Source organism: Pagrus pagrus (assembly GCF_965226575.1).
Source record: "Pagrus pagrus genome assembly, chromosome: 10".
NCBI lineage: Eukaryota > Metazoa > Chordata > Actinopteri > Spariformes > Sparidae > Pagrus > Pagrus pagrus.
The window spans coordinates 14,278,204-14,289,131 of NC_140194.1; the positions used below are offsets into that span (position 1 = coordinate 14,278,204).

Here is a 10,928-nt window from a genome sequence, read left to right on the forward strand (position 1 = left end):
ATTATGTTGAGAGGTGTTTCTGGTCTTTTGTCCGACGTATTTGCATACATACCTGTAAGGGGGGCAAAATATTATAAAAATCAGAAAATAGTGCCGTCCAGTACAACACCACCATCATCATTAAATATGACCTTGATGCTGTAGTTAGACCTAAAAAAGAAGACATCACAGGCATCATAAAAGTAGAATTTATGGCAGAAAATTTGTACTGAATTGCAACAGATACAAGTATGCCTGTTAAAGGGACCACTGAGTATACAGTGCTACTGTAACAAACATACTGTAGTCAAGCCTTCAGCCTAAAGCCACCCTCAGTGACCTTTGTTACAGTATGTCCCCTTGGCACTGGATGGCTGCTAATCTCTGCTAATTGCCTCTGTTACGAGCTCAGACCCTCATGTACCCTTCTGCTTCAGCTCGGTGACACAACCATCTTGTTACAAGCCACTCTGACGTCTACGAGTGGACGTACAGAGGAAGGAGAAATGCTCTTCAGTGACAATAGTTTTAGTGCTGCAAGATGTGGTGACGCAAGCAGGGTGCCCAGGCAACTGTCATTCAGGTGGAGCAGTAGCCTCTGATTACACAGGCAGCCTTGAGAGACCAATGACCTTGTAAAAAGCAACACAACACACAATACAACTCATCCTCTATACAGAACATGTTCATACGTTGCCATGGATCGCAGGAAATCATGTTGACAGAGCCTTGAGGATAAGATTTGTTCAACGTGCCGAGAGGCTTTATCAAATTGATTATGATGTGTGAACCAGGATCTGGGTGACTCGAATCTGTAGCATGTTTAATCTCTGGGCTTACAGGGGTTCACACTTAAAAAGTACTGTAGGTGTTACGCCCAAATATAAGCTTGTATTTATCATTTATCGTCACCGATATCATCAAACAGCATTCATTCACGGGAATACTAACATTTTCATGGCTCTGAACTCACCTGTCAAGAGATTCCATCAAGTTGCAGATCTCTCTGACATCCCATCTTATGATGAGTCTCTGTGCTTTACGATAGCAGCGAGCAGGAACAAAGGCATCCAGCTGTACAGTGTATGGGATGTCACTCAGGGTCAGTCACCAAGGCAACTAGGAAACCTTGCTATACTCTAGCTGTTGTTCATTCACGTCCATATGGACGTCATAGACATGCTGCTGCCCCTCAGCCTTCCCACTATCACCTCATATTGTTTAGGCCTTCGTGTAAAGTCTTTTTTTATCATAATTTCCTGGAAAATAACTGAAATGTAATTTTCACTTCTAGGAAGGTTCCTGGAAAGAGATTATGTTCATATATAATGAATTCCAGTTAATAATCTAGCTTATCCATCCTAATCAGTGCACAGTAGGTCAGCTGAACATGCAGCAATGTTTGTCGACGGGCAAGTATTCAATTTTACATACACAGATCAGCCACAGCATGAAAATGGCAAACAGGGGAAATAAATAACGAGGATCCACTAATTACACTGCAATGTTCTGCTGGCAAACTTTGGGCACTGCACTCCCCGATGGCAATTCCAAACCCCCCATGGAGCATCAATAGAGGCCCCATTGTGGATCAGGGGCTCTGACCTGATTCAGGACTTCAGGGGGTGTCCGGTGCTGTCTGGCACCACGGCATTGATGGCTGATCATTTGGGTTCCTGTGGGTTGCGAGGTAGGACTTCCACGGATCTGACTTGTTCCGGCACATCCCCTGGATATTGTTAGGCCTTTCTTGTTGTGGCTGATGTATATAGAGAATTAAGTTTCCAATAATGAATAAATACACGAGTGGCAAACTCACATGTTGCTGAGCAGGGTTATGTGTATATATTTTTCACCAGTCGAGATATTACCATGTTGTGTTGGTGCTGTTACATTTCAGTGGGCAGTACTTCTTCTTAGTTTCATTTATTTATAGTAAGGGGGCTTATCCTAGTGGTTTTCTCATCCCAGGTGTAAAGAAGTCATTGATTAGCAGGCTGGAGTCAAAATAGATATGACTTTGGGACTACTGGTCTGTGTCCACATTTAAGCCTCCCTCTTTTGTTCCACCTTTCACATTATATGTTTTGAGTGCTCACGGTGCCACAAATAATTTTCTTCGGCTTCTCCTTTCTGATGCAGAAGGCACCAAACGTCACATTGTTAAACTATTATGACTCAAAACCATTCATTGTTGTGAAACAAACAATGTAAGGCTTGACAGAGGCTTAACATCAATCCCTCTTATTCACTCAGGCCTGAATGTTCTTTTGCAACAGTGTGTGTGGCTACCTGTGACTGTGAGTCATGCCATGTCTTGATATTCATTCAGCCGTTGATGATTTTGCACTAATGTGGCTCATACTTTATGCAGGGCGACGAGGAGTCCAGCCTGGGCCTTCCCATCAGCCCCTTCATGGACCGAGCGGCGCCACAGTTGGCCAAACTCCAGGAATCGTTCATCACACACATCGTGGGACCGCTGTGCAACTCCTACGACTCGGCCTGTCTCATACCTGGACGATGGGTGGAGCCCAACCCGGAGGCAGACGAGCCAGAGATCACGGAGAATGAGGAAGAGGAGGATGAGGAGGATACTGCAGAGGAAGACACGTCCACCAGCTCAGAAGCATCACGTAAGCACTGTGGCCTGAAACAATGCTGTAAACATGAAGTAGTGGTACAAGAGAACTGGAGGTGAAACATGTAGCCAAGAAAGTATGAAATTGTTATTGCTATTTCTTCTCGTTATATGGGTCTGATTATAGAATATACTGCAAACTAATTTTCAAATAACAACATTAAACTTCAGTTTCTCCTCAGAACGATGAGAAATAATTTAGTTTTGCAGGAGTTGTGTAGCTTATTATCAAGCAGTTCAAAGCCGCTTATCAAAACATACTATAAATGCTAATGACAATTCATTGAAAAGCCTCGAGACCAGTTTGTACATTTTGTGAGCGCATACATAATCTATACAACATATCCATCCCGCCGAAGATATAATATATAACATTTCCACATTAAATGTAAAAAAGAAGATCTTTTTTTATATATTCTGTTGATTTGTGTATTTCAATTATCCTAAAATGTTCAAGAGAAATTTTCTGTTATTTTATTCATTTGGTAGCCTGCAGCTATAAATCAGAGTGTGAGGCAGACATGACTGATGTCTGTCTGAGTCATGTCAGATCGATTCTCATCTGCTTTGATGGTTGCTCCCATGATCTCACACTACCATCCAACATCATTAAACTATCTCTTTTGGGTTATTTTTGTTTTGATTGAGGGACCCCTAGCAGCAGAAACATACTGTATGTTGAATATTTATCTCCAATAACAAGTCAATAAATGAGCAGTTCTTTTGAGATGTCTTAATCTAACACAAGTAATGGTAATCTGTATGCAAAAAAAAGGTTTAGGCAATAATACATGACAAAATTTGGTACTATAAAAATCAAGTAATACTAATAACAAACACAAGTGATTAGTCAAAGTTTGCATCCAATTACTTATGTATTGTAACTAAAAGAAAGATCTATTAAAAGGCTGTATAAGCAGTGAAAATGTGGAAAACTGTTTCTGATCTTATGGCTATACTGTACAGTTTAAAAGTTGACTTTACTTTAAAAATGTTGGGCAACTGATTACCTCTCGTATGAGCTAAAACGCTTTAACAACTTCAAACTATTAGTCCACAGTGTACTCAAGTGACTTTCCTCCCATTCTTCATCCTTTATTTTCAATTAAGTTATTTCTCTTTCCTCCACAGAGAAAGCAGCTCCCAAGAGGAGGAGGAAAGCCTTTTGCCAGATCACCCAACACTTAATGGAGAACCACGAGATGTGGAAGAAGGTGATCACAGAAGAGGCCCAGAAACAAGGCCAAGGAGCAGAGTCTGTCCATTTAAACAATGTAGCTGAGCCAATCCTGGCTACTCATGAGGAGGAAGAGGAACCAGGCAGCAGAGAGGAGCTAGTAGAAGGAGAGGATCCAGAGGAGGGAGTGGAGGAACCCGAGTGGCCCGTGTCTCCGCAGGAAGACTCTAAACCTCCGGAGGAACTAGCGGAGGGGGACCCACAGTGAAACAGCCCATGGGATATATGGAGTCAGTCAGGGCAAGGACATGAAGACGATTTTTTTTCTCCTATCAGCTGACTCCTGTTTTTGCCAGCACATCACTTAGACACAACACTGTAGATGTTTGGGAAATGTGTGCCTATACAGAAAAAAAGAAACAGGGTGGGAAAATTTGTGCTTTACACATTTTATTTGAATATCTGGTTTCACCAAACATTTAACGGAGCTTTCCATATTGCAATACAGGATTATTTGTGTACTTTGGGATACAGACTCTTTTGCTACTGTCAAGAGAAGAGGAAGACTGGTTGCACAGACCTCAACCCAATGTGGTAACACGGGACTGCAGAAATTTGCTGCCAATTTATACATAATTATTTTCTGAATGCAATTATATATAGACATCACAGTTACTTGTACTTGTGTTTCAATTTTAGCACGAGTTTTTGAGGTCTCAAGCGGGCCATAATATTGTTTTTTTTATATATATAAATATATGGATTATAAAGGGAGTCAATCAGATGAGGAACATTGGCGTATCTTTCTTCCTTTCAACTTCTGCCAAAAGTACCCATAGGCTTTAGCATACAAAATCAAATCACTATTCATTTTATGTTTTACATTTGTTGCCAAATTCGGTACTTTATACCATCAGGTGTAGCCATATTAGTTTAAGGGAAGAGATTTGAGGCCTGTCATTCTCTGTATGTGTGTGGGTGAGTGTGTGTGTCTGTGTTTTAATTTAGTGCACTTAAATAGACAAATTCTTCTGCAGAGGACAAAGATATATTCAGCAGATTACCTGAATATTTGTGCCATCTCTGGTCTCCAGTCCCAGTATAATTATAGCGGTCAGTAAAGGGTTCACTGTGCTAAATGTTGTAGTGTCCAGAGGCCTGCACTTACAACGCAACAGTGGGATGTTGGAAATACCTGTGTGCAGAATATAAGAACAAAAAGGGAGGAGAACATGCACTAACACTACCAAAGTGTCAGGGAGGTATGAAGGGGGGGGCAAGAACAGGTAAATATGCGCATGTGCACCCAAAATAGTTGCACCCTGGAGCCCTGCCAGGTAAATAAAATGTATAATTCTTCAAAGTTCTTTTAAAAATGTAGACTTACATTTTGTTCTTCTGCCCTCTCTTTAAATTTTTGACTATCTGACGACATTTTTGGAATCAGTGTGTTGTATTACACTCAATACTAACAGGTCCTTATAGTGTAAATCCTGCCAATTACTGTATGCCGACCTTAAACCCTCAGGAAAACTTTAACTGTTGAAGTTCAAAGTAAACACTTGTATTACCTACGAGGACTGTACATTTAAATATACAGGGGAAACCAGCTAGTTTAGAATAGGTTCATAATAGACTGAAGTTTATATCACACACATCCAACTTCTCTGCATCGACTATCATAACATAAATCAGTCTGAAATCTTCTCCTGGCACCTCAGGGAGATTCAGAGTTAAGAGCAGAACTCAGAGTGCATCAGTTTGTCTACAACTCCAACCTGTTGAAGCGAATAATTACTGTGATAACACAGAGAAATTATTCAGGCAAAGTGAGTTGGGAATTTCCTTTTTGTTTCATATAAAAAAAACATGTGATTTGAAATCTAGTCAAGGTTGATTAAAGTGACAGCTGTGCTGGCAAGTTTTCAACATCAGTATTTCAGGTCACCTGTCCTCTGCTAAAAATATTCTCACAACGAGGTGCAAGACTACTTTACTACTGTAGCTGTTTGTTGACGGTAGAAAATATCGTTCTTTCTTGTAGGAGTTAGCTTATAAATAATGGCCATGATGACAGAAGTTATGTGTTATTTAGACACACGTTTGTGTTTAATACTGAGCCTCTATATGACCTACATATGCAAACACCAGCAGCGAAAAGATTGGCTGTTTTTATTGTTATTATTATACTTAATACCTGCCATTAGGTCGGATTCAGGATTCAGGTTGTATAAGTCATAAAATTTATAGGATTTTTATATGGCTGATGGCTCAGGATGAACTGAGCGGCCTCACGGCCTGAGGAAGGAAGCTGCTCTGTAGTCAGGTGGTACGGCAGTAAGCACCATCTCTGTTATTTATCTTACATAGCCACAAATAAATACATTGACCCATCGTCATGCATCCTGCAGCTGTACTTAAAGAAGAAAAAATGTATTAAATGTATTCCGAAGCAAAAAGCACAGGCTATCCACATCAAGAAAAATCAATCTTACTCTTTGAAACATATAAAATAGAACAAAGTGGTCCTGAGTATGTCAGTTCGAGCCCCAGACATTTAATTGTTGGACTCAGTGACGCACATAACACAGAAAACTGCTTTCCAAGAGTTTTCAACGGACATAAAAAGTACTGTTTCCAAAATGTAGCTTTTTTTTTTTTATGTCGTGACTTGTAAATGGAATTTAACATAATAACATTACTGCACAGAACATGATAATGGTTTAAAGGTCAGTGTAGCGTAAGACATCACATGATAGGCCCAACTTTCAACTGAGAAAAAGCCTTGAGGTAAACTAAACACATATCCAAATGCACAGTAGTTTGAGTAGGATGCGAAATGTCTCTGCTGAATATCCCACTTTGCTTGAATAATTCACATTTACACAGAAAAGTGTTTGAGAGACCATAAGTAGATCTTGATTTGAATAAGTTAAGTGCTCTACACTGAGTTGGCGGGTCACAAGCGAGTGCAGTGAGGCAATATGTAATGAATTATCCACTGCTAATCTTGCCCAGTTCTCATGACCTACATGCACATCTGAATCTCCTTTGCACTGGTATCTCATCTCATGATTTACCGCTTCTTCTCTCTGCCATAATCCCATTTCTTTAAACTGAACAGCACACACGTCTCCCTGTAGTTAGGATATGATGAAGCAACCGCATCATAAGACAGCGGCAGAGAGAACATCATGTCCTTGTATCCTTGCAGATACAGCAGAAACATACTCTATTAACACACAATGTTCCTGGCTGTGGTGGACTTCGTACTACATCCATAATGGCCTGTTTACTGCTGCCCGTGTGGAGGGGGGAGTTGGATCTACCGCAGCTCAGGCTGCAAGAGTTCAAGATAATTGGTTGACCGACTGATCAGACAGGCATTAGACCGAGAATAGTTTACCCCGAACCCCTATATCAAATGAAACTTGTTAGAAGCCGCTGAATCAGAACAACTTTTGTTTTTTTGGCCACTAATGACCGTATTTGCCTCACTCATTGTATGTTGATTACAACATGCCCAGTGTTTCTGTACATCGCCTGCAATTCATCCCTAATGAGCAGTCATCATTATACAGTCACAATGGATACATTTGCAACACAGACAACGCAACTAAAGTGGTGCAGAATTGGGGGAAAAAAACACTTTTTCTAGTAGTCTTGTTTCCATTTCAAGCTTCCAACTTAAAGGGTAACTCCACCAATGTTACTCATTAAAGTGTTTCACAGGTCTTGGGGAGTACTACTGTATAGTTGAAAAAAAATCCTTTTGTGTGTCCAAACGAAGCTGCCTATAATCTGATAAATTGGCTAAGTTGCATTGTGGGTAATCAGTAAATTTGTCCGAATAAAAAAGGCGCAATCTCTGGTTCTGCTGTTGATTTTGATCATTCCCTCTTAAAATATTCATAATAAGTGTCAGTGTTATGGGAGTGTAAAAACCTGGTGCCTACATTGCCCACAATGCAACTTAGCCACTGACTGACATCACTTTCATTAGATTACATGCAGCCACAAAAGGATTTATACTACTTTTTTCACATACTGTAGGCTGTAGTACACCCCAAGACCTGCAAGCACACTTAAATGCGAGTTACCCTTTAAACTCTCCAAAGCTCCTGCTTTGTGAATGTATAAATAGTAAACAGAGTGTGTGTGAGAGAGAGCAAGTGTGTGTTTGTGTCTATTTGTCTTTCTGAATTCTTCCAATGGCCTCTCTAATGTGACTCTGCCCTGTATTTGGCTGGCTTTTACAGCTAGTAGAGAGAGATGCTGCTTTTCTTTACAAGTAGAGACGGTGAAATAAGGAAGGGTAAAGTGATGCAGTAAGTAGATCTTCAATTCTTCTCTGAAATTGTTATTCCTATAGCATATTTCTCCTTGCGCTTCCTCTTTGATCTGCCATCAACTTAGCCTGCAGAGCCTCACCGGCAACAGTAGTAACGCATTCATCACACAACCCGCTCTCATCTTTAAAGGTGATCCAATAAACCATATTCACACAGCGGCCATTTTCCTCTAACGTCAAGCTTGAATGCTGGGATAATGTTATGCTGCTGTGTTCCAGCAGTGTGTAAATGTAGGGACTCGAATTGTAGGTACAAATTGTTATTTCACTACTTCCCGATTGTTTAGCAACTAAAATGATGACGGATAACGAAAATCTGGAGGGACGTCGGGCCATATTTCAAAGTAAAACAACATATTTTATAGCCTATTAGCTAACCTTAGCATTCAACCATTTCCCCGCTAACATTCACGTTTGATTACATCCAGTGCATTTATCTTCTAGGCTTCAATAAATGTGTCCAAGATGTGGGATCGTATTTGATAATGAATTTACATCTTTCCTATCATATTTTGTAACACTATCAAACAGAAACATTAGCTAGGAAATGGTTGAATGCTAACGTTAGCTGTCGTCCGACAGAAGCTAGTGGGTTATCAAATAAGTTGTTTTACCTTGAAAATTTGGCCTGATGACACTCCAGATTTTCCCAATCCACTGTCTTTTCAGTTGCTGATGAATCAAAAAGCAGTGAAATGATAAAAAAGAAAAGGTCAGATTTGAGCTTCTCAGTCTGACTGTGATGTTAGAAGAAAATGGCCGCCATGCGGTTATGCTTTTTTCTGTCCACTCTGTTAGTTTTCCTCTGTCACCTTATTTTCTGTCAGAGTGGACTACGTATGCATTTTGCCCCCGGTCACATCAGTCTTAACTCAACACCTGCATTTGAGCTGATTTTGAAAGTGTATTTTTCACATCTTAATTGGTTTTATTTGTCGTACTTATTCACACATGTAACATAATTGTAATCATGCGAACCAAACTTAGCTTTACAATTATGTAAAGGTGAAAAAAATGAGATGAGTATTTTTATATAGTTGACACATGATTTAATAATTGCTTTCTTCTCACTAGTACCTTGCACTTACCACATGTACTATTACTTACACAAGGAAGAATATGTCCAAATACACAGTATTTGTGAACGTAAAATAATTAATTTTCTTGCAGGTTGATGCTCCATTTTGTACAATATACATATATGCTGTACAGTAAAGAAATTTTAAAACTACAAAAACTCTTTTAGATAAACATTATTTATTTTTACCATTTTGTAATTTAGACACTATACTGTAGCTTCAATATTGCCAGACTTACTGGAAGTGCCTATATTGGTATTATGTATCATACAGTGAATATATTTGAAGATCATTAGAAGTTGTCACAAACTGAACCATGTGGATGTTGTAATGTGAATACATTGAATTACAAGAATATAATTTCTGTGGTATCCCTGTGTCTCTCCTGTGCTTATTTATCATCATTTGATTTTTATTTCGAATCTGCTTTATATTTAAATCTCTTGTTGTGACAAACTGTCCTCAAAGTTCGAGGTGATGTGCTTCATCCAGACAGTTTTATATCAGCCACTTCTAATCACAACATAAGAATTTAAATCTGCCAAGTCTAATTTTTATGAAGATTACATCCAGCAGGCCTGCTTCTGTGACTTTGTTCAAATTTTACCTGCTATTACAGTAGATTCTCATTGAAATATATCCAAAAATATGTTTAAAAAATGCCTGTATCATGTTTTTTGTTAACTAATTATCAAGCACAATGCACAGAAGTGCCGTCTGTACCTGGCTGCAGCTCTAAGCATTTGAATCACGATACAATTAATCACTATAGACCATGTTAGCACCGTACTGTAGCACCAATCCTGCATCTCACTTCAGGTGCTGATTAGATTATGTTAACTGACCCGTGTAGCCATTGAGAGAGGTGTGGACATGTTCATAACAAGAGGGTGTGCTGTGTATGGACCAGTTATCCCCATAGCAACCAGAAACCTGAGAAATGAGGTCTGACCACCTGGTGTGTCAGTAGGCTCCACAGGGGATGACCTTATCTAATGATGCATTTTTATTAGGGGGGGGGGACACATTTAAGGCACATTGATACCCTCTTGTTTTTTAAATGTGTTTCTGTCATTCTTTTGTGAAAATGCCACTTCGGACTGAGTAGAGGAAAATTTAAATAAAAAAAAAAATCAATTTTAACAGCAGCAACCATCTAAAGTTAGATTCGCCATCTGTAATGCATCATTTCATTTATCTGACTTCTTTACTTTCATGGGTCAAGACAAGTTCAGTGAATAGTGAACTGAACTGTTGAATCATGATTCGATCTTCACGACTTTGACGACTACTGCTTTGGGTGACTTAATGACTAATGTTAATGAAGCTGACTCAAGTATATATATTATATAGATTCAGTCAAAACAGTATCTGCTGTGTTTGGAATAATTTATTTGTTCATGGTTCATGATGCGAGACAGTTAATTAAACTTATCAATTAAATTTCATAGAGAGTGAATAGTTTAAAGGCCCAGATGCAGTCCATTTAACTGTAACAAAGCTGGCAGTGAAGACAAACTGATGGTATCACACTTTCTCAGTTTACATGTGTCCTTATTGTGTGTGTGAGCAATCTCTATGATATGGTTTTGCTTTGCAGTGTTTTATTCTTATCTGAGCCATCATTGAAAGCTTTATTCATTACCTGGATGGAGGGGAATCATTTATCCACACATGTATGGACAAAATGATGGGCAGGAT

At 39.3% G+C, this 10,928-nt stretch overlaps 1 protein-coding gene across 3 annotated transcripts in view; it reads left to right on the top strand.

Annotated features, from left to right (window-relative positions):
* Window positions 1-9,603, top strand: part of LOC311263550 (cGMP-inhibited 3',5'-cyclic phosphodiesterase 3A-like) — an 80,054-nt gene extending 70,451 nt beyond the window's left edge. For all 3 annotated transcript variants that reach the window (XM_084363703.1, XM_084363704.1, XM_084363705.1), the window contains 2 exons: window positions 2,354-2,615; window positions 3,752-9,603. In XM_084363703.1, the coding sequence (XP_084219829.1) occupies window positions 2,354-2,615; window positions 3,752-4,065 (576 nt within the window). In that variant the 3' untranslated portion in view covers window positions 4,066-9,603. The remainder of the gene's footprint in view (window positions 1-2,353; window positions 2,616-3,751) is intronic.
* The last annotated feature ends 1,325 nt before the right edge of the window (window positions 9,604-10,928 follow it).